Source organism: Erythrolamprus reginae, chromosome 1 (genome assembly GCF_031021105.1).
Source record: "Erythrolamprus reginae isolate rEryReg1 chromosome 1, rEryReg1.hap1, whole genome shotgun sequence".
Taxonomy (NCBI): domain Eukaryota; kingdom Metazoa; phylum Chordata; class Lepidosauria; order Squamata; family Dipsadidae; genus Erythrolamprus; species Erythrolamprus reginae.
In genome coordinates this window covers 133490556-133515663 of record NC_091950.1, presented here as the reverse complement: position 1 = coordinate 133515663, position 25108 = coordinate 133490556, and the positions used below count along the sequence as shown (strand labels likewise).

Here is a 25108-nt window from a genome sequence, read left to right as displayed (position 1 = left end):
ATGGACCATGAGGTCTTTTTCTGCCATCAGTCTTCTATGTTTCTATGTTTCTATTAGATTTGTATGCCACCCCTCTCTGGAGACTCGGAGAATAGCCATAGGATAATGAGAACTATAGTCTAGTACATCAAGAAAGCAGATTTGTACACAAATCATATTGGTTGAGAATTTTTAAACTAATAAAGGAGAATATTTGTAGCTCGGGGTTGCCAAGAGGGGTCCTTGGTGCTATGATCTTGCTTATTTTCTAGGATAGGTTTCATTACCCAAATCAGGTAACATCATTGACTAGCACTGACAACATTATGTAGTTTTGGTAAAGAAATATTTGCAAGAAAACAGGCAAGCTCAGAAAACACCAAGGACCCCTCAATTTTCAAACTGATATGCAATAAATTTGAAGGGCATCTGGTTGTGGAAGGTTGATGTAAACCGTTTCCTGCTAAGAAAGTTTAGCAAGAAACTTATATTATCAAGAGCCTCCTCCCACTGCCACAAAAAAGAATACTGTAGTACTGCAATTGCCCGTTTCTAAGGCTCTGGGCAACAATTAAGTTTTTTATTATTCCTAAGACTGGAGGAACAAGGCTGTAATATTTCTGGAGAACAGTGTTTATTGTGCTCTTGTTTTGCTTGAGCTGTAGCTTCTAAATCTAAGTAAGATTCATGTTACCTCTATTTCCTAAACTCCCGCTTTGGGTTTAGATCTAGCCTCAAGATAGACTCTGGAGAAGTAGCTTCAGGAGCTGCTTTCTTTATTACCATACAAGTTGAGACAAGTGTGAAAGGCAAGGAGATGGTTATAATTATAAAAGAGAGTGATGATGTGAGCACAGATGATTTTGTTGAGATTCTTGTTTATAATTAATAATTCTATGCTTAGCATATGCTAGGTAAGAGAAAACCCTAGTTTGACAGGTGTTCTGCCCTATTTTCCATTTATGCCTTGGGACAGTCTCTGGGTTCACACCTCGCAAGAGGGTAGCGTGTTTTTGATTAGCAAGCATGAACCCACCTACTCCCTTTTCCTCCCAGCTTCCTAAAGCACAAGATGGCTTACAGTAATTCTCCAGAACAAAAGCCTATATAATTAAGTGGTATCAGGCAAAAAGAAACAGCTGGAACTTGCCATTGATGAGATATTTTTTTTACCAAATGGGTGCAGGAGCCTCAACAAATCTGCCACTGAATAGCTTTTAAGCTTTTATTTTTGTTTCCTTATCTCTGAGTTATGTTTTCCCTTATTCTCTTCCTTCTTAAAGTGCATCTAAACTCTATTTAGCATTGGTAAATTGATGTGAATAAGCTCAAGTTAATAATAGCCAGCAAGGTTTTTTTTGGTCTGTGCATATGTGTGCATTTTTAATTATTAGCTTTTTATCCTGGTGCAGAAAAGGGGGAAATTCAGAATGCTATTTTCTCAGAATGCTATTACAAAACTTGTATTCTACTGAATTGATTAGTTAAAAAGCTATTAGTAAATGATACTTTCTTGTATTCTACTGAATTGATTGGTTAGTTAAAAAGCTATTAGTAAATGATACTTTCTTAGTAAAGGAAGGCCGGGGAGTGGGATAAATGCACTGTGAAATGAAGGAAGGAAGGGGGGAGGGGAGGAATTGGAAGAATCTGAGGAATCATCTAATTCTAATCCCTTATTTCTTTGCCAGCAACTTCACTCATCTAAATGCAATTGCTGATCTCTTGTGCTAGCCTGGTGTGACTAGTCAAAAACCTACTATAGCTTGAGACAAGTGGTGCTATTAGACTTGGAATCAGTTAAAATAAATAGATTTCAAGTTGGGAAAATGAAGTCCTTTTAAAGAAAGAGACTCAGGTTCCCAATTCATAGATATAAGGCCTCAGCAGACATAATACTGAAAATGGCCTTTTATCTTGATTTCAGTGCAGAAGATGATTATTATAGTATTATGGTGGCATTTGATGTTTGCTTCTTAAAATATTTTAATGCCTATTAAGTTGAACAAACTCTTTTGAAATGTATCAGTCTAATAGGTGTTAGAATCTTAGATAGAAATGCTTTATGAAAAGCCTTTATATATGGGCAGAACTCTTCAAAGAAGAAAAGCAACCAACTATGCAATGAACTATGGATGTATTGTCTTCCTAACTCCTCTTTCTGGCTTCCTTTGGCTGAACAACTCTACCATGCTCCTATGCATAACTGCAAGAAACCAGCTGGTATTTTATTGCCGTCTCTTTGAATATATGGCTAAATAACAAGAAAGTGTTGCCTGTAGCTTGTTTGCAGAGTCTTTCTTGGTGATGCATACCTTGAAATATGCATGAACGGCTCCAGATACTTCTGCATGTTACAGTTTGCAGGAGCTTGTGCCATTGAGCTGATAACTCAAGCTTTGTGGGTTGAATAAGAACATGGTGGCTTAGAATTAAACGCAAGCCAAGAAGATATTGCAGGTCCCCCTAGAGAGCTCTCTTTTGCTCATCTGATGGCTGATGGCTCAGGGCTCAGTTGTCCTTCTCATAAGTTGAGGTTGGAACAATTGTCTGGGACCTCTTTCAATTCTTTGGTCCCCAACATGAAACCTGCAGCAGAAGATTGGATTGACTACAATGTTATGCTGGGGCTTGAACTAAAAATCAACCACAATCTGAGTGAGAAAGCAGGGCCTATTTTGGATATATGGACAAACTACTCCATCTCTGTAGAGGAGTTTCCCTTCAGATTTGTCATTTCCATTTTCAATTTCCTTTCCCATAAGCGTGGAGGGGGTGGTGAGAAAGCAATTTTCTTCCTGGTTGCGAACAATACCTCTCCAGAGAACTGAACTCCTAAATGGATGCAGGAAACTATTCATTAGATTTAATCCCATAATATTTTATGCTGCTGATGGAGAGAATGAGTTCATCAAATAGCCACCTTGAGATGATCTGCAAGTTGATCTCATGTTGGCTGTACAGGTACTTCCTTTTCACTGTGAACTGTATCAGATTAACAAAAGGGGATAGCAGAATATTCACAAGCTCATTTTCGGGATTGGATGATCTAAGCAAACTGGTGTATTCTTTTGAGACTATCTCTTGAAATTATCTCTGCATGTGCTAAGTGAATGTGAGAACTACTGGATCAAGCCTCAGTCCTTCTAATCGCCATCCCATCTTATATATTGGTGCACCAGAGATAGCATGGAGGTCCACCAATAGGAGATTAAAACAAACCTCATTTCATTCATTCATTCATTCATTCATTCATTCATTCATTCATTCAATCATTTATTTATTGTTAGAGTTGGAAGGGACCATGCAGGTCATCAAGTCCAACCCCCTGCCTAAGCAGGAACCCTATAGCATCCTAGCCAAATGGCAGTCCAATTTCCTCTTAAAAATGTCCAGAGTATTGGAGTTCACAACGTCCGCTGGTAGGTTGTTCCACTGGTTGATCGTTCTGACCGTCAGGTAGTTCTTCCTTATTTCCTTGGTCAGCTTCCAGCCGTTATTCCTCGTCCGGCCCTCCAGTGCCCTGGAGAATAAAGTGATCCCCTCCTCTCTGTGGCAACCCCTCATATACCTGTAGACTGCTATCATGTCCGCTCTGGCCCTCCTTTTCTCTAGGCTATCCATGCCCAGTTCCCGCAGTTGCTCCCTAAAGCTCAAAGGGTACCTCCTTTGATATACTGTAAAGAGAAGTAAATTTGGAGGGGTTTTTTGGTTAAGGGCAGCTACCATAAAATGAGCGTTTAAAAAGCAGGAATGAGTTAAGTAAGAATACAAGAAATCGATTGAAGCACGACATTGTTTTAGTAGATAAAAGCCAAGAGAAATTTGGATAGCTAATAGCATTTTGAATTCAAATGAAAGTGAAAAATAATTTCTGAAATCCGGATGATAAAATCTGAAGAGGAGGTAGCACAAGATGAATGATGTGTACCAGAATAAAATGGATAAATAATTAGGACACTTTGATTAAGAATTTGGCAATTGATATTGTATTGTATTTTAATTTGAGTCATGTGAATTTGAATCTCTGTAAGGTGTGGAAAAGCAATAAAAATTTTATACACCCCCCCTCCAATAAAGGGTATCTCCTTGTGACTTGAAAGAATAACTCAAATTTTGCCTTTGTTTGGATTAATTTTGTAAGCATTGTGCAGACAAGCCATAACATAGAGAAACTCAAATAGTCAGGTAAGAGCATAATTTCTAGGAGTCATTGAGCATGACTTTTAGCAGAAGCAGAACAAGAGGCTCTAAAAGAAACAAACTAGGTTGTCTAATTCATTTATGCAATACGTATTGCAAAATCCAGAATTCCTTGGAAAGAAGTGTATGCAAATTCTGATATCAGAAAAATTAACTGAGGTGCATGCAGATCTGTAGAGAATCTTTTCAAATTTTGTAATGTTAAGAAACATAGAAACATAGAAGACTGACGGCAGAAAAAGACCTCATGGTCCATCTCGTCTGCCCTTATACTATTTCCTGTATTTTATCTTAGGACGGATGTATGTTTATCCCAGGCATGTTTAAATTCAGTTACTGTGGATTTACCAACCACGTCTGCTGGAAGTTTGTTCCAAGGATCTACTACTCTTTCAGTGAAATAATATTTTCTCACGTTGCTTTTGATTTCCCCCCCCAACTAACTTCAGATTGTGTCCCCTTGTTCTTGTGTTCACTTTCCTATTAAAAACACTTCCCTCCTGAACCTTATTTAACCCTTTGACATATTTAAATGTTTCGATCATGTCCCCTCTTTTCCTTCTGTCCTCCAGACTATACAGATTGAGTTCATTAAGTCTTTCCTGATATGTTTTATGCTTAAGACCTTCCATCATTCTTGTAGCCCGTCTTTGAACCCGTTTCAATTTTGTCAATATTTTTTTGTAGGTGAGGTCTCCAGAACTGAACACAGTATTCCAAATGTGGTCTCACCAGCGCTCTATATAAGGGGATCACAATCTCCCTCTTCCTGCTTGTTATACCTCTAGCTATGCAGCCAAGCATCCTACTTGCTTTTCCTACTGCCCGACCACACTGCTCACCCATTTTGAGACTGTCAGAAATCACTACCCCTAAATCCTTCTCTTCTGAAGTTTTTGCTAACACAGAGACTGCCAATGCAATGCATCATGTTCTCACAAAACATCTACCATGAAACTTTCTTGTGCACTAAATTCCACTAAATTGGCACCCCAGAAGGTGTGCTCCATATAGGATGCCAATTTATTAGAAAACAGCTGGTGATGGTCTCCCTATCAATTCATCTATGTTTTCTACCATTCCACCTTTCCACTTTTGCTCATGCAACTAGACAAACTTCCAATGAAGGACTATTAACATTTTTACTACCAAACTGTGGGCATGGCTTATGCAGGACACCCTGCATTTTCTTTCAACGTTTTAGTGCAAATTGGGTACTCTGGGGTGGAGCTCCATTTTTACTACCCCACTGCGTCCCCCCCTGTCCGAGCTGTAGCCCACCCCTGCACACTTCCAAAGAAAGAACTGAACTATAGCCACCCACCCACCACTTTTTTTTTAAAAGGCTTCTGGTTCTCTACATGGGGCTACTTCTGAAAAGTGTTCAGAAACTTCAGATCGTGCAAAAGGCAGCTGCGAAAGCAATCATGGGCTCCCCTAGGTATGCCCATGTCACACCAACACTCTGCGGCTTGCACTGGCTGCTGATCAGTTTCCGGTCACAATTCAAAGTGTTGGTTATGACCTATAAAGCCCTACATGGCATCGGACCAGAATATCCCCAGAACCGCCTTGTGCCGCACAAATCCCAGCGGCCAATTAGGTCCCATAGAGTTGGCCTTCTCCGGGTCCCATCGACTAAACAATTTTGGCTGGCGGGACCCAGGGGAAGAGCCTTCTCTGTGGTGGCCCCGGCCCTCTGGAATCAACCCCCTTGAGAGATTTGAACAGCCCCTACCTTCCTCACCTTCCATAAAATGTTGAAGACCCACCTTTGTGACCCACCTTTGTTGTGTTTTCGGCCTTACTGTATGATGGATTAGGTTGAATGTGTATGATTGTATAGTTAGGGATTTTATTACGTTATTAATGTTTTTAAATCGATTTCATTTTTCTACTATTGGATTTGTAATGCATTGTATCACTGTTATGTTGTGAGCCGCCCTGAGTCTTCGGGGAGGGGCGGCATACAAATCTAATTAATAATAATAATAATAATAATAATAATAATAATAATAATAATAATAAATATTTTGCAACAGGCTATAGCACTTTGCTGTAACTTCACATTTTCTACCACATTTTCTTCCTGGAGTTTGCATCTCCAGTGCACCCTGAAAAAGCTAGCTTGTTCCAACTGAGATCAAAGGCAACATGAGAAAATATTATTTTACTGAAAGAGTAGTAGATCCTTGGAACAAACTTCCAGCAGACGTGGTTGGTAAATCCACAGTAACTGAATTTAAACATGCCTGGGATAAACATATATCCATTGTAAGATTAAAACACAGGAAATAGTATAAGGGCAGACTAGATGGACCATGAGGCCTTTTTCTGCCGTCAGACTTCTATGTTTCTATGTTTCTATGTCAAAGAAGAGTATGAACCTGCAAGGATATAATTACCAAAAGAGTAGGATTGGTTCTAGTAGTATTCCCAGTGGCTTGCCAGTTTCATTGCAAGAACAGTCTTGCTACACTCTGAAATGTTGCTTTTTGGCCAGGACAACTGGAGAGAGCAAGTGATAGTTCCATGATTCACTGCCCAACTAACGGGGCATTAATCACACTGCTTTTTGAATCTCTAGCTGCTTTTTGGCTACAGCATTAAAAACAGTAAGTGCCTTTTAAAGCTGTCTGTGAAGTCCCACTGATTGTCATCTGGAAAGAACTGTCTTTAATTCCTGGCAGTTTGGAGATTATGGAGTTGTAGTTCCAATGGAGTTGTAGTTCCAATATTTTTCGTTGATATTTCTTATTGATGGATAAAGAGAAAATAATATCGGCTCACAATACCTCATTTGAGCTAGTCTGGGCTTTTAAACCTTACAGATTCCCTTTATGTCCAATCAATGAAGCAGTGGAAGTGATGTGCCGGTGTCGGGGGGGAATTATTGACCCCCTCGGAGAGGGTCTGCAACTTGGGCGTCCTCCTCGATCCACAGCTCACATTAGAGAAACATATTTCAGCTGTGGCGAGGAGGGCGTTTGCCCAGGTTCACCTGGTGCACCAGTTGCGGCCCTATTTGGACCAGGAGTCACTGCTCACAGTCACTCATGCCCTCATCACCTCGAGGTTTGACTACTGTAATGCTCTCTACATGGGGCTACCTTTGAAAAGTGTTCGGAAACTTCAGATCGTGCAGAATGCAGCTGCGAGAGCAGTCATGGGCTTCCCCAGGTATGCCCATGTTACACCAACACGCCGCAGTCTGCATTGGTTGCCAATCAATTTCCGGTCACAATTCAAAGTGTTGGTTATGACCTATAAAGCCCTTCATGGCACCGGACCAGAATATCTCCGAAACCGCCTTCTGCAGCACAAATCCCAGCGACCGATTAGGTCCCACAGAGTGGGCCTTCTCCGTGTCCCATCAACTAAACAATGTCGATTGGCGGGCCCCAGGGGAAGAGCCTTCTCTGTGGCGGCCCTGATTCTCTGGAACCAGCTCCCCCCAGAGATTAGAACTGCCCCCACCCTCCTTGCCTTTCGTAAACTCCTCAAAACCCACCTTTGTCATCAGGCATGGGGGAACTGAGATATCTCCCCCGGGCCTATACAATTTATGTATGGTATGCTTGTATGTATGTCTGCTTAATAATGGGGTTTTTAAAATATTTTAAATTGTAAATTATTAGATTTGTCATGAACTGTTTTTATTGTGTTCTGAGCCGCCCCGAGTCTACGGAAAGGGGCGGCAAACAAATCTAATAAATAAATAAATAAATAAATAAATAAATAAATAAATAAATAAATAAATAAATAAATAAATAAATAAATAAATAAATAAATAAATAAATAAATAAATAAATAAATAAATAAATAAATAAATAAATAAATAAATAAATAAATAAATAAATAAATAAATAAATAAATAAATAAATAAATAAATAAATAAAATATGTATCAACAGAACTCTGATAATGTCAATGACAGAAGTAGGCATACATTAAGGAAATCTGCCAAAGTATGAATATGTTTTATATAGAACATTATTTGTATAAATTGGATGAATTGGAAAGGAAGGCTAGTTTTCTACAGATTAATAGAATTGGAAAGGGACCTTGTAGGTCATCTAGTCCAATCACCTGCTCAAACAGGAGTCTCTATTCCACTTCAGACAGATGGCAGTCCAATTTCCTCTTCAAAGTCTCACGTGTCACAACCTCTGAAGGCAAGTTGTTCGACTAGTTGATCACTCTCACTGTCAGAAAGTTTCTCTCCTTGGTCTGTTTCCCTCCATTGTTCCTTGTCCGGCCTTCTGGCGCCTTGGAAAACAGCTTGACCCCCTGCTCTCGGTGGCAGCTTCTCAAATATTGGAACACTGCCACAGATTATCATCAGGCCCTTCCTCAGGGTGAATTTCCCTGGACCACGGTGACCTGCATTTCAATGAAGCTGACCTGTGGAGGTCCTTGGGGACCGACCCTAACTCTGAATCAGGGCGGGAGTTCAGCGATCCATGCACCGATCCACTGAATTCTAGGGAAGTGCAGCAGAGAACCAGTGAGGCATCAGAAGAGGCATGGAAGCAGGCATTAGGGCCATGGTGGGTTCCTCACCTTTTACCCTGCTTACCACCGTCCCTTCTCCCCAACCTGCTCATCTGACAGTGGACAGGTGGCCCCACCACCATCAAGAGAAGGAGGACTATACCCCTGATGTGCATCCCAATCCCTTAGACGAACTCGAGGAGGGGCAGAGGGAAGAGAACCACATGGTGGAGAGACAGATTGGCATTACACTGTCTGATGATAAGGACTTGGCTCCAGAGCCCTCAGCCTCCCCCGGCCTTTTTCAACTGGCCCTATTTCATTCCCCTCTTCATGAGGCCAGGGCCACAGGTAAACCCCCTCCCATCGGGAGATGTCCAAATGAGCAGTGCCACCACAGACCTCCTGTTCGAGGCCACTACCTCGCAGTTGGAGGTCCTTCCGGCCCCTTCCCTCTTCATGGACGCCATCCTGGAATAGTGGCAGTCTCCAACAGCCAGCCATTGCCCAACTCCCTTGACAAGAGGTTCTTCAACATAGACAACAACCTGTCCCAGCACCTTCTGCCGCACGAATCCCAGCGACCGATTAGGTCCCACAGAGTTGGCCTTCTCTGGGTCCCGTCGACCAAACAATGTCGGCTGGCAGGAACGAGGGGAAGAGCCTTCTCTGTGGCGGTCCTGGCCCTCTGGAATCAACTCTCCCCAGCGATTCGAACAGCCTCCACCCTCCTCGCCTTCCGTAAAATGTTGAAGACCCACATTTGTCGCCAGGCATGGGGATAATTATCAACTTCTCCCCCCCTTTTTTATTATGTTTTCGGCCTTACTGTATGATGGATTAGGTTGAATGTGTATGATTGTATAGTTAGGGATTTTACTATGTTATTAATGTTTTTTAAATTGATTTAACTTTTCTACTATTGGATTTATAATGTATTGTACCACTGTTATGTTGTGAGCCACCCCGAGTCTTCAGAGCGGGGCGGCATACAAATCTAATAAACTAAACTAAACTAAACCTATCAGTACCACCTGTGGACAGCCCAGTGCACCAACATGCAGATGCCCAGTGATGCTGAAAATTTCCTCCGCCCAGAGGACCACCACGCTGAGACAACACTCCAGCGAGCACACAAGGTGGTGGCATGGGCAATTAAGGCGTCAACCACAGCATCTGTCTTCTGCCAGATGTCTCTAAAGTGGCTTCATGCTCTACAGCAGTGTTTCCCAACCTTGGCAACTTGAAGATATTTGGACTTCAACTCCCAGAATTCCCCAGCCAGCGAGTTCTGGGAGTTGAAGTCCAGATATCTTCAAGTTGCCAAGATTGGTAAGCACTGCTCTACAGGAACCCCTGCCCACGGCGGACACTGGGCCACTTCAGGATCTAAACAAGCTCTGGCGGCCACACAGTTCACATCTGATACAACTCTTCAGGCCACTCTTTTTGCGGCAAGGGCAATGGGGTCCTGTAGTTGTGTGCAGAATGACCTGGCTATGCAACTGTTCCACTGACCTCCACTTCAAATGGTGGTTGGCAGCCCCCCAATCACCAGTCAGTCTCTCTTCAGGGAGGCCCTGAACGCCATAGTGATTGAAATGAGGGACAAACGTAAAATTCTTCCCTCGGGCAACTGAAAATCCACCTACCAGGCTGCCTCTTTCGCCAGACAGTCTTCCCGAGGATTAGAACAGCCATATGGGAAATACAGGGGCAGTTCCAAGGGCAGTACTAGGGGCAGCTTGGTGGGCACCAGAGAGCCACGTATGACAGGTCCTTTAGGGGCAATCAATCTAAACGTCCTTTTTGAGGGACCAGTGGTCGCCCCTTCCACCGGAATAAATGAACTACCGACTGAACCGCCCATAGGGAGTCATCTGGCATTATTTTATGGGAGAAGATAAAATAGCAAACCAAATATGAGAGCTGATGGGGACATTTTAAAGACATGCCACCTTAATTGACTTACTATAAGTCTGGCTGGGAATTTGCAGTTTGAAATATTGCACTGTTTTTATCTCAGATTAACTCTTCCTGAAAACCATGGGGTTCTTTCTTCTTAGATTTGTTAATTATATGGGGCTTGACAACAATTCTATCCTATATGTCCTGGGAACAGTAAATCTCTCACCATTTATAAGCAGTAAATCTCTGGGAAGCCTAACAGAAGTAGGATATTGGAATGTGAAGGGATGCACAAGGGGAGCACAGACATGTTTCATGATGACTGCGTTGTCAGCAAGCCAAGACTGGAGCATTCTCTCCCTGATACTATCTTGGGTGCATACAGTCATCTCTCAGTCTTTCCTTTTGTTTGCGAATAAGGTCTTCTGCCAACTATGCCGTCACCTGTCCTAAGAGAAAGAAAAATCATTTGCTCTCTGCTTGTTCAGTTGGGCAAAAGAAACCGACTGGAGTAGAGATGAAAGCATTCCCAATTTTTTTCTCCAGAAAAAAAAAAGTCCCATGTCCCGGGGAGATGGAAGAGCTTTCTAAATGTACGAGACCAAAACAGGACCAAAAAAAGGTGTATTGCAAACTTCTATTTGTATTCAATCCAGAGTGCCTCTTTAACTTGACACACATATATACAAACCTTAGAGAAGGGGCCCTTGGTGCTCTCTGAACTTTCTTGTTTTCTTGAAGATGTTTCATTATCTGACCTACATCATCAGTGCTAGTGCTGATGATTTTACCTAGTTAGGTGAATGAAACATCTGCATCCTCATTTTAACTCTGAGCTACAAATATTTTTCTTCATTGAAGCCTAAGAGCACATTCTTATACGTTTGCTCTCTTTCTCTCACTCTGTGTGTAGCCTTCTGGTAAGAATTCAAGATGCTGGTCATAATTTACTAAAATGTGTGACAAAACTCTCAGCCCTCATCATGGCCAAAGTGGAGAAAGGAATGAAACTTGGAAAAGGTGTTTTAACTTGGTTTCCTTTAGGGCAGGAGTAGGCAAAGTTGGCTCTTCTATGACATGTGGACTTCAACTCCCAGAATTCTTGAGCTAGCATCATTGGCTCAGGAATTCTGGGAGTTGAAGTCCACAAGTCATAGAAGACCCAACTTTGCCTACTCCTGCTTTAGGGAAAACTGTACCCACAGGAGAAGGTTGCCACCTGAACGATCCTGAGTTTGCCTCTCTCTTGTTAATGTGTTCAAGTGTCTGAAATTTCTAGCATTCATATAACTCAAACATATGCAGAAGCAACAGAAGAGGGAAACATAAATGTACACACAACACTTATATATGTTATTTTGTTATAGAATAAAATGCAGACCCTCCCTATGGTCACTGTTGGTAAAAAGGTCCCACAAGCACGCCCTGCACGCTTTCCTTATCATATTTCTCATATGGTGTATTGCAGCCATGCCAGATGAGTTGTCATTGTATAGAGAAATGCAGAATGATAATGCTTGTGCAAAATAAAGCAAAGAAAGGCTTCTTCATGGGTTTGATATTTTGATTTCTTCTTCCTTTTCAGTTCTGTTGATTTGCCACCATGCGTGAATACAGTGACAGCAAGGAGACATGTATGACCATATGTCTCAAATACCTGCTGTTCATCTTCAACTTCTTCTTCTGGGTAAGGAACCTCTATTTGAGGTAGTTTCCTGCATCATTCTGTAAATCTAAGGGGGGGGGTGTTGGGGGGTGTTGGGGGGGGGAGGGAAGAGTAATTAAAGTTTATTTAATGTACTGTGTCTAGAGTGTAAGATTTGGATTGCAAAGACCCAGGTCCAAGTTCACTCTCAGCCAACTCCACTTGCACCATAAAGTTGCTCCTATTGAAAAAATACTGGAAGGAGGGAATTATTTATGTAGTCTTGAGCCTTTAGAGCAGGGGTGTCAAACTCAATTTCATTCAGGGCTGCATCAGGGTTGTGCTTGACTCCGGGTGTGGGGCAGGATGGGCGTGGCTAGGGTGGGAGGTGGCCTGCTTGATGTCACTCCTGTTAGGGGTGCCTGTGGAGGCCTGAGCGCTCTGCCAATGAAAACAGAGCTTAGGAGTGCTGTACGCTGGTTTCAGGAGGCTACGGCAGCCAAAAATTGAGCTCAGGAGTCCGTTTTCGCTGGTAGAAGCATCGCAGGGTGGTGCCCTGTTTCCAGAGTGGCCCCGGAGGCCAGTTCTAAGTACCTCACTGGATCCGTCCCCCAGGCCTTGCGTTTGACACTCCTGCTTTAGAGAAAAGGCAAGGCATAAATCTGATAAATACATGATATCTATCTGCCTTTACTTCATTTTTAAGAATGACTCACGGAATCATTTGCCCAAGCATGTACAGTGGTACCTCTACTTAATAACTTAATTTATTCCGGTTCTTAGTAGAAAAGTTTGTAAGTAGAAGCAATTTTTCCCATAGGAATCAATGTAAAAGCAAATAATGCGTGCAAACCCATTAGGAGAAATAAAAGCTCAGAATTTGTGGGGGAGAAGGAGGAGGAAGAAGAGGAGGAGGATAGCTGCTGCTGAAGGAAGAAGGTGAGGTGAGGGGAATCAAAAAAATGCAAAACTTTAAGGCTTAAAAAAAACAGAGGGACTCTGAGGCAGCGAGGAGGAGCACACACTCCAATACACCTGGTGCGAGGCTGCCTCCAATACACTGCGCCAGAGAGAGAAACCCAGGAGGAATGGCAGGAAACTGGCCGGGCCTTCATGCTGCTCTCAAATTTCCTGGGAAATTCTTCCGGGCTTGGGTTCTTAAGTAGAAAATGGTTCTTAAGAAGAGGCAAAAAAAATCTTGAACACCCGGTTCTTATCTAGAAAAGTTCTTAAGTAAAGGTGTTCTTAAGTAGAGGTACCACTGTATGTATCTTTTCTGCTCAGAGGCTCGCAATTTTCTGAAAATGACAAGTACTTGGTTATTGAGGTATAGTAATGTACTTGTCTAAAAACGACAAGTGATTGGCATCTGAAGCTTTCATTTGTCCCCTGAATTTAAATCACCTGCACTGGATTAGGAGTTACCTTCTTTTTTCCATGTTTGAACTCCATGATGCATAGCCTGGGAGCCCACCAAAATAGTTTCGAAAGCTGAATAATGGAATCCGAGGTATTTAGGAGATAACTTATTGGAAGGTCCTTGAAAAACAAATATATGGAGTGTTTGTGTTTAGGCTATATAATGAATTGTTTCTGTGCTTGTATGGTTTAGATACTTTTTCCTAAATTGAGGTTAAATGTCCTTTTGTATTCACCAAAAATAAACCCCATTATTGCCTTTGCCAGGCATTCTAAGCTCTTTACAGAATGCTCAATTTTGATTTCTTGATTGGATAAATTCCTAATCATATAACCATATAAGTAAAAGTGGAAAAAAATGCTTAGACACATTCTGGGAATTGTAATCCATAATTCTTAAAGTTGCAAAGGTTGAAAAAAGCTCTGCTATAATACCCATGATTCCTAAACACAGTCCAGTGCCTGTGGGAGACACTGGTTTGAAGAACATTGGACAAGGTGGTTCTGGGACATTTGGATGCAGATACCTCTCACTCATCCTGTATGGGTTTCTCTCTCCCGCTTTAGTTGGCAGGTGCAGCTGTGATGGCAGTGGGCATCTGGACTCTGGCTGAGAAGAGTGACTACATTAGTCTCCTGCAGTCCAATATATATATGGCAACAGCCTACATTCTGGTGGTGGCAGGTGCTGTTGTCATGATCACTGGCATATTAGGTTGCTGTGCAACCTTCAGGGAACAACGGAGCCTGCTGAAAGTGGTGAGTTTCTCTTATTTAAATGGACTACATCTGGAACCCAAAAATGGGAAAAGGAACGTGTTTAGTCAGATGAAGGCAAGCTAAATTAGGAAAGAAACCCAGATTTGGGGCAGCTCGAAAAAAGAACTACTGTTTCTGTCTCAGTTTATTTTAGTTCATGTATTGCAGAAAATTCTTAATATGGAATGGCAAAATACAGATTAGTTTTGCTCCAGCAAAATTATTTGGCTGGAAAAAACTAGCATCTTTTTTTGATATAGAAAACCACAACAACAAATGTACCAAACTGGTTGTGTTGTTACTGTTTTCCTTTACATATGATATGACAAAGAGCAGGGCCAAAGAGAGGTTCCCTCGATTTCCGTGGGGGATGCATTCCGAGACCGCCCGCGAAAGTCGAATTTCCGCGAAGTAGAGATGCGGAAGTAAATACAGTACACTATTTTTAGCTATGGACCGTATCACAAGCCTTCCCTTAATACTTTAAACCCCTGAATTACCATTTCCCATTCCCTTAACAACCATTTACTCACCAGTATTACTGGTACTCACCATTGAATAAGACACTTAGTGATCCTGATGTTTATAAACATAATTATTTATTAACAATAATTATTATTTTTTGTTATTTATTTGCAAAAATTATTAGTTTGGCGATGACATATGACGTCATCGGGTGGGAAAAACCATGGTATAGGAAAAAAATCGCGAAGTATTTTTTAATTAATATTTTTTGAAAAACCATGGTATAGGCTATTCGCGAAGTTCGAACCCGCGAAAATCGAGGGTATTCTGTATTCTGAAAGCTGTGGCCCTAAAGTATTTGGAAGGTGGCACATTGGGGAAAAGGTTGTTATAGTTTAAGGACTAAAACTGAGGATATTTTTGCAGTTCTTCTAGCAGTTTCAGAAAACGTTGGTGTTGGACGTGGTTTGCAAGCTAGGCCATTCCACTCTGGCTGCACACAAGAGTTCACTTGTGTTGGAAAATTATCCCTGTTTGTTTCTCTTCCCCAAAGCCAAAAATTACAGATTAAAAGTTGGTACAGTCCTTTAGGTTATTTTGCCATAGAATACTAATACTTCTCTTTTGGGGAAGAAAAGAGCTGTTTGTGTCTGCATTTTCCCCTCTAAGTGGCTGGCTGTGACAGGTCGATTGTCTCTTGATTTGGGGCCAGCAGCTTATTTGGCCTGGCTGGCTTTGGCTTCAGCTGTTTCTGCCAAGTCTGAGCTCAGCCCATATTTCAAGCATCTCTGTAATTAGAGTAAAGAGCTGTGCACTTGTATATTCCCATTTCTTTCTTATTGAATATTAAGATGAATGGATATGATGGTCCATGGTGGACCATTAAAGGACAAGTAGGTCTCTTGTGGGCTTAATGATTCAAATCCAGTATCAAATGCCTTAGAAAGAAGAAACAGGCATCAAAATATGTTTTCTTTCTTTACCTCTGATGATGAATTCTCCTGCCCCCCCCCAGTTGCTGTGTAAGTTACTTGCTGCCATTCCAAGAGCAGACTGTTGAGGTGAAAATCTTTATGCTCCCTATAAAATGTGCTGGCAACTCTTAACAGCCACAATGATAAAGTTTTGACTTGGATCTTAGTGATATTAGGCATCTTCCTCATATCCATAAGTTCAAAATAAGCTCAAAATTCTCCTGCTGCAAAACTTAAACTTAGTGATAGATATTCTTCCTCCCTTCTACCTTATTTTAATAATGACCTGGTAGAATTTTTCTCCATATTTTCCCTCTGTCAGTTGTAACTTTGATAAATTGTCATCCACATTTAAGCATTTATAATAGGGTGTGATGTTGGTCTATTTTGGGAAGGAGTTGACAAAGGTTGGGCTACAGTCAGGTTTTTATGTGCATTTATGTGTTGGTGTGAGTGCGCGCACATGTGCACTTGTGTGTGTCTTGCGGTCCGTAATGACTCCAGGAACTTGCTTGGACTAATCCCTGCAATTTTCTTGGCAAAGTTTTTTAGAGGTAGTTTGCTATTACTTCCTTTCTAGGGCTGAGATAGAATGACTGGCTCAAGATCACCAACTGATCTATAGCAGGCCGAGAACTCAGTCTTCTGCTTTGTAGTGTGGTGCCTTAACTACTGTGCCATACTAACTCTAGAACAGTGGTTCTCAACCTTTCTAATGCCGTGACCCCTTAATACAGTTCCTCATGTTGTGGTGACCCCCAACCATAAGTCTAGCACCAATTCTCCCAACAGAGCTTTAAGCTGATTGGCAGGAAGGTCAGAGGGACACCCCCACTGTAAAAGCCTGATTGGTCGGATTGTAAAAATATGTTCCAAAGCAATAGAATAAAAGCTTTTGTTCCTAAAACCATGGGGAAATTGTCTGTTCTCGTGGTCTTAGGTGACCCCTGTGAAAGGGTCGTTTGACCCCGAAAGGGGTCCCGACCCCCAGGTTGAAAACCACTGCTCAAGAATCAGTTACTATGTTTGTTTGTTTTTAAAAAAATATTTGGGATCTTTGCAGAAGCGAAGTCTGTTTTTGCAAAAAAGAAAGAAAGAGAGAGAGAGAGAGAGAGAGAGAGATTATGGTACTTTACAACTTGCTGGTTTCCTTTTAAAATTCTATTTAAATATTATTTTAAAAAATATCAAAAGTAAAATCTAGCTACAGCAAGAAGAGTAGAAGCAGTAGAGAGGTACCTGCAAGTGCCTGATGCAAATCTCAATTCCTACTTTGCCAATTGCTAGATCACAACTGACAAGGATTTGCTGTGGTTCTATAGACCAGTCTTTCTCCTGATGGCAGAGGATGATCCCAGTTTTAGGTCAACATGTTTAGAAGGCAACAAATTTGAAAACAGCATTTCCTGACCTTTGATGTTCTACAGAAGAAACAGCTGTGTCCTGTTTAATTTGGGAACCAGTGGCTCTGATCGTCTGTGAATGGAAAGAAAAATATAATCTAATTGGGCCATATTTGTACAACAGAACAGGCGAAGCTGAGGAATACAAGCATAAGAATCAGTTTTCCAACTCATTGTAGAGTTGTTTTATTTTTTAAAGATCTCAGCTGCTAGAAGGATGACGTCAGTAACATTACTTATTCTGTTTCCAACAAAAGTGACCTGTGGGTTGAGGCGTGTTTCTGTTCTATATGCAACTCCTTTTAGTATGAAGTCCAGTCTAGAATTAGCTAACACTCTCTTTGTTTACTCGTACTTGGGGTATGAAAGGACATCTTGTCCAGCACACAGATGGTCAGAGGCTTCAACAAACTTTGTGGGATGTCAAGGGCCAAGAGAAAAGAAAAAGTTTATTATTTAGCTGAATAAATGTGTTCAGGTTTTAGTCTTCAATTGTGTTTACTACTAGCACGGACCAATGTATAAATTAAAGGGGTGAACCCCCCCAAATAAAATTAGCCAGAATAAAATTTAAAAAATTAAAATTAAGAGGAAATTTAGAAACATTGGAATGACTATAATCACTAACACAACAGGTTTTTTTAATGAAGTCCATTGCCTTAAAAAAACATAGCATATAACTTTTAAGAGCCAGTATAATGTGATGGCTAAGATATTGGACTAGGTGCGTGGGAGACTGAGATTCTAGTCTTCTCTTAGCCACAATAGCTCATTGGATGACTTTGGGGTGATTGTGTTCATAACTCAGCTAACCTTATAGAGTGTAATGGAGAGAAATAAATCTGCTGTGCTTAGGCATACAACACATATGAAATAAAAATATTAAACTTAAATTAATATTGCCATTTAGTACTGGATGAAAAAGTGCTTAAATAATATTAGGGGACTCGAGGCTAAATCATACAATGAATGATTACAACTATAGCCATGTCCAGTTTCTGCAACTATTCATTGTATGATTTAACCTAGAGTCCCCTAATATTATTTAAGCACTAAATGGCAATATTAATTTAAGTTTAATATTTTTTATTAGACTTAGCGAAGGATACTTACTTCTTTTTAAGGCAAGGGGATCTGGATGTAATTTAGGAGCCAAGGCAGGTTAAAATAGCAGAGGGCAGTTGGGAGCTATGAGAAGGTTGAAGGGTAAGTATTAGCAATTTGAATTTTCTCCAGGGTCAAACTAGAAACCATTGGAGCTTTGTCTCTATTGCCAAAAGACAGACATTCTAGTGTCTCAGTTCTATCTCACAACTAACTTTTATTCTTAAGTATTTAGCAAGAATGATTTCATGAATAATCTATTGCAGTCGTTTAACTTGAAGATGTCAACACATATGCAGTTCTTCCAAGGGTATTTTTAATCCTAGAGATCCTACACATAGCTGTCACTTTGGTTGATATAAGTGGTCCAGCACCAAATCAGACTTACTGGGTATGCTGTGGGTTCCCATTGATGAAGTAGGAGACTCCAGGATGTGTGAGACATGCAGCAATGGTGCCATCAAGGTATCATAACTAGGACAGGGAGTCAGCAACCCGCTGTTCTGGAGCCACATGTGGCTCTTTCATTCCTCTGCTGCAGCTCCCTGTTGCTCAAAATATTCATCATAACTGCCAATGTGTGACACCCCCCGACGTGCAATTTACTAAGCTTTTTGACCCCCAGTAAGCCAACTATGGATAAATCCAAGAAAAGAAAAGTTTAAGCAGAAAACAAAATCTTTAATTCAACTATATATGCTAGTTTTGTGGCCGCTCAGGATATAGTCAGGCACAGGAAGAGTGATTCCTGGTGTTTTCTTTTCTGTGGGAAGCAGGTCAAAATGGCTTTCTGAGTGTTTAGGGTTGCTGACTCCTGAACTAGGAACTATAGTGTGTTGAAAGACAAAGATGTATTCCATAAAGCCCATTCTTTATTTCTAAATTACTCTGCTTGCCTGATAGTGCAGTAAAGGGGCTCATCCCTCTCTAGTTTTGAACTTAGCCAGTTGTCTTGACAGCTCTGCATGTAAAGAAATGAGTGTAGCTTGTAGTTACCGTGTCCTTTGCTTTAGGCAGGAAATTGCTTGGACCAACAATGTTAGAAATTGAGCTATAAAAAGAGTACCATCATTGCATAATAATAAGTAATCTGCTCTAATGCATCTTTCAATTGCTACCCTCTGGGAGATTGTTCACGTTTGGTGCCATTAAATCTGTTTTCTTAAAGAACTGAGTTTTATCTTCCCTAAACTCTCTGCAAAAGACGATTCAGTATCCTGAATCCAAAGCACTGCTTATACATGGAAGGATGAATAAAGCTGGTAGCACTCTCTTGAACATTTGAATCCAAGTTTTATTTAAATTGATCAGAGTTAACTATGTGCTTAATTAAAAGCAAGTTATGATAGATTCAGTGGTGCAATGTGTTATGGAACATGAAGCACTCCCATTGTCAAAGCATCATAGCAGGCACATTAAATCTTACTCCCTGCCATGCATTTCCAGCAAATGCAAGAAAGTTGCATAAATAGAAAAAAAGTCATAAATAAAAAGAAGTTCTTGGCCTAACAGTGCCCTCAAGTCCTACCTTCTTTATATTTTAGTCCTGGAATTTAAGTCCTGGGCTTCTCCTCTTGAATCTGTGGAGAGGGGCGGCATACAAATCTAAATAATAAATAAATAAACAAACAAACAAACAAACAAACAAATAAATAAATAAAATTTCTGAGTCAAGGGCCATGTTTGCTCAATTCCTGACTTTGAATTTTTGACTATTTACCCCTCTTTAGCTAAAGGGCTTGCTTTGGCAAATGTGCAGTCTGATGACCAGAAGCAAAGGCACCTCAGTTCAAAACAGTATAAATGGGGGAAAGTGGAGGAGGTTTAATAATTCAATCTACACACTATTATTAAATAGTGAGCTTGATTGCTTGATTGGCAAATAGCTGAACTTCCTTGTTATTACTTGTTTCTGCAATAACATCAGTGTATACGTTTCCTTGTCCTGCTAATTCTTGAATGTGGATCTGAGTTTCTTGAGGGGGATTTATGGTTGAGCCTTGGATGAAGTGCTGACTTTGTAAGAATCAAAGATTTTCATCTCATCAGCTTCATTTTTATACTACCTCTGTTTCTACCTTTACTTTCACCTGACCCCATGAATGCTTTCTTCTGATTTGGGATAACTGGAGGATGTTCTTTCTTCCACCTCCATTTCCCCCCTGCAATTGGAATTAACAAAGTCTCCTCCCTTCTACCTTCTCCTTTGTTTCTTTTAAGTTGGGTGTTTCAGGCCAGGTTAGTTAGTTAGTTAGTTAGTTAGTTAGTTAGCTAGCTAGCTAGCTACTTACTTACTTACTTACTTACTTACTTACTTACTTACTTACTTACTTACTTACTTACTTAGTATGCCGCCCCTCTCCGTAGACTCGAGGCGGCTCACAACAGTAATAGAAAAAACAATGTACAATACAAATCTAATAATTAAAACTAAAACTCCATAATTTAAAAAACATGCATACAACATACCATACATAAACAATATAGGCCTGGGGAAGTTATCTCAGTTCCCCCATGCCTGACGATATAGGTGGGTTTTAAGGAGTTTACGAAAGGCCAGGAGGGTGGGGGCAGTCCTAATCTCAGGGGGAGCTGGTTCCAGAGGGTCGGGGCCGCCACAGAGAAGGCTCTTCCCCTGGGACCCGCCAAACGACATTGTTTAGTCGACGGGACCCGGAGAAGGCCGACTCTGTGGGATCTGGTTGCTGGGATTCGTGTATTTGCATTTCTTTTACAATTAAACTTATATATTTTTAAAAAAACTTGAGTCATTCACTTCTTTCAGTTAACCTCTCCCTCCATTTAATTAGAGATCTCAGGGATAAAGGGAATGACCATTTTTTGAATGAAACTGATCTATTATTCTGTCAGAAATTCCTCCCCCTCCTTCTCAAAGTCTCCCATTTTTCTCTCACTTTCTTCAATTCCCAAACTTTCCCACACCCACTTATATGAGGTTCTTACTCTAATATTAATCTCCCCTCCCCCACAGGGGTGAGTTCTTACTTACCTCACTGCCGGTTCACATCGCAACATTTTGCATGCACCCACACACTCCATTAGCACACATGTGTTCCCTTCTCCAATTTGTCTTCTGCACATGCTCAGTAGCTGGAATTGCCCAAAACTCAGAAGCTGTGCTTTGTGTGAAGGAATAAAAGTTGGTATTAATCTGGGAGCAGGTGGGAGGGCTCTTTTTTCAAGCTGCAGAAGAGGAGAAGCTATCAAAAAAACAGAAAAAAATCATGAAAAATTCACGGAAAAAGATGGCGCCCACGGACCAGCACTCACCGAACTGGATCTGTGATGCCATTGTCATGTCACCAGCAGGTTGCTAATGATTCGGGTGTTCATCCTTTGATAGTTCGCAGGAACAGTGCAAACTATTTCAGTGAATAGATATAATAGATGGCCCTTCCTAAATTGGAAGCCTGTTCAGTTGGAAATTCTTCCTCCCTGTCATTGAGATGGAGGTGATAGAAGGAGACAGGCATAGGGAGTGAGGGAGCAGGCATTCCAAAACATAGGATGGGAAGCAAGATATATATTTTGAATGTGGGGAAGCTATAGACCAACGGCAAAAGAATATGCAGGAATAGGAAATGGTCCATCAACCTGGATTCTAATTTTTAGATATTTGCGTGGAGGGAAGAAATATTCTTAGCAGTGTGGAGAGTCTCTGATGGTGATAGTTGGAGGGCTTGTAGTAGGCCTTGGATGGCCTGGGGAATCCTTGAAGAGGCCCTGAGCAATTTACACATCCTGAAGTAAATATGTAAGAGCTCTGGTAGAAGACAGCCAAAAAGCAACAGGGAGCAGTCATGAGTGATACGTATAAGTGGTCTGAAATGACAAATCTGTAGAGACATGAATTAAGTATACCTTATGTATGTTTGACAGGATTGTTGAGCATAGCTCCCAGGGATGTCATAAACTGGAGGTGTCTAAGCCTGGTGTGGGGATGAGATAGCTGGTTTTGTTGCTCTCTTAGCCATCATGTCAATTATAAATCAGGAAAAGGTTGATGGGAAAATCATCCAAGCCATGGGTAATTACTACAGGAAGGTAATGAACAGCTCAGTTGTTCTTCCTTTCAGGCAGAGAAGCAAAAGTTTGACTTCAGAGGGCCACTTCAGCAGCAACAGCTTATGAGGATTTGAGCAGGAGGCATAAGTCGAGCTACTATTGTAGCAAATTCCTTGACAACTGTTGAGCTAGAACCGGTTCATTGTCTTGATTAACTGGGCCATTGGATTTCACCTTGATACTGATACGAGAGCAGGTGATTAATGATCTGATCTCCAGAAGATCTCTAGCCATAGCTTTATCCCTTGAGTGACGGGGGGACTTTATATGAGGTATGGTGGTTAAACTCCTTCCTAACTCCTCATTCCCAAGCAGAGGGAAGTTGGGTAAACAGATTAATTTCAGAAGATTAGGAAGTCATGCATATGAAGAATAGAAGAGAATTCTTTATTGGCCAAGTGTGATTGGATACACAAGGAATTTGTCTTTGGTGCATAAGCTGTCAGTGTACATAAAAGAAAAGATACATTTGTCAAGAATCATGAGGTACAACACTTAATGATTGTCATAGAGGTCAAATAAGCAATGAAGAAACAATATTAATAAAAATCATAAGGATACAAGCAACAAGTTACAGTCATACAGTCATAAGTGGGAGGAAATGGGTGATAGGAATGATGAGAAAAAAACTAGCAGTAATAGTAGTTAGTAAATAGTTTGACAGTGTTGAGGGAATTATTTGTTTAGCAGAGTGATGGCATTCGGGGGAAAATGTTCTTGTGTTATTTGCATAGCAGCACTTTCAAATCCGCTGCTCTCTTTCTTCCTCTTTTAGTGTCTAACTTTATATCCTGGGCCTGTTCCTCTTGCCCTTGTGAGTCAAGGTCATGTAGTTACTTGTTCTCTAACTTCTCCATTTGTCCCTTTCTGGGGTACCTATTGGAGATGTCTACATGACCAATTTTAAACCTCACATCAGAGTTTGTGTTAATCTGATATGAATGTTTTTAGAGATTGCTAAGTAGTTGGATCTTTTTAAAAAAAGTTTATCTCTTTTACAGTATTATTGTTTTTGTGAAGTTCACACCTGATAATTCAGCCCCAAAAGTGCTTGTCTACATTTTGTTGACTTTCTCGGTAGCGTTAGGAGCCACAAGAAGCCCAGCTATTTCAAAATGCTTTCTGCCCTGAGCAATTAAGCATTCCACCATCTTCTAACAAGCTTGTGCTGAGTTTTTACTGATGTCAGCTGGAGGGGTTGCATTTCAAAACAAGTAGTATTGGCAAGAGGCGTAGGAGTCACAGCTGTGAAAGCAATGGGTAAGGAAATATAATTTAGTGGTTCAGCGCATGCTTTACACACAGAAGGTCTGCAGATCGGTCCCCAGACTCATTGAAAGGATCTTGGCCAGCAGAGCCGCAAATGATCTCTAGCCTATTATTTTGGAACCCCATGGCCACACAATAGACAAAGGTTTAATGTCAAAAGCAATACTTTAGTTAATTATGATTTATGGAATAAAGCACACGGACTGTAGTTTTGCAATGTCCTAAACAAGCAAATCTCATTTTGGTGAGCTTATATGGCAGTGAAGACCTGTTTTTGTCTTCTCCCTTAATGTATCAAGAACGTTATCAAATAACATATCCAGAAAGCTGAAAATAATAATGTGCACAGAAATGGATAAACTGACATTGGAATTAAAAAACAAGAAAGATTCATAATATTATGACTGTTGGGGCAAGTTCTATTGTTGGTTGGAAAAAAGGAAAATGTAATAAATGTATAGTCAGTAATAGAATAGAATAGAATATATATGTGTGTGTGTCACATGTTTTTGCTGATTTTTTTAAATTAAGGGAGATTAGGATAATACTATTTTGGCCTTGTTCTGGTCTCATCAGCTAGCCATACCCTTACTGGGATTTGATCCTGCAGTTTCTGCCTTGAATTAACCTCTAGACTACAGGATCTGATCCTTTCAGCTTTGTACCAGGGAAGGATTATGGTTTTTTCTCTGTCAGATCACCCTGATATATTGAAGGTATAGAAAAAATAGATACGGAAGTAAGACCGATGTATAAAAACTGTTAATAACAATACGTGTAATAGGCTGTGAGCACAATAAGAAATGGAAAACGGATTTGCTACACAAGTGTCCAATGTTTTTAAATGTCATTTGTCTTTTTTGTTTTGTATATGTGTGTATAAATAAAATTTTCTAATAATATTTTTTTTAAAAGAATGCTAACAAATAACATATCCAGAAAGCTACCTTCTAGACAAGGTAGATGCTTGTTCCGCTTCTGAGTAAGGCAGCTTGTTCTGAGCATTTCATAAAATAACAAGCTCTGAAAGTTGAAAGCCATTCTTCCAGTTGGCTGATAACCTCCCAAATGAGGGGCAATCTCCCAAATCCAGTTTCTCTTGGCCATGAATGCATTATGCCTGCTACTGTTTCTCTGCTTTGATGTGCCATTGTCTTCAAAGTTGGGTTGAAGTCTGCTTGTTTTGTCAATACTGTATTTTTATAGGCAAAGTAAACCCCATAGTGTAAGATGCTCTGTTTTAACTTCTCTGTTCATTTTGTTTGTTTAGTATTTCATACTACTGCTCTGCATCTTCCTGCTTGAGATAATTGCTGGAATCCTGGCCTGTGTCTACTACCAGCAGGTAGGTAACATGAGAAAAGGGGGTGATCCGTAAACAGGCTACATTTCGTTCCCCAC

The 25108-nt window shown here is 40.7% G+C and overlaps 1 protein-coding gene across 1 annotated transcript in view; it reads left to right on the top strand.

Moving 5' to 3' along the window:
• CD151 (CD151 molecule (Raph blood group)) overlaps positions 1-25108 on the top strand; it is a 65811-nt gene that overhangs the window by 19182 nt on the left and 21521 nt on the right. Inside the window, exons 2-4 of the mRNA XM_070765316.1 lie at positions 12169-12270; positions 14215-14406; positions 24978-25052. Coding sequence (XP_070621417.1) covers positions 12187-12270; positions 14215-14406; positions 24978-25052 — 351 coding nt within the window. The 5' untranslated portion in view covers positions 12169-12186. The remainder of the gene's footprint in view (positions 1-12168; positions 12271-14214; positions 14407-24977; positions 25053-25108) is intronic.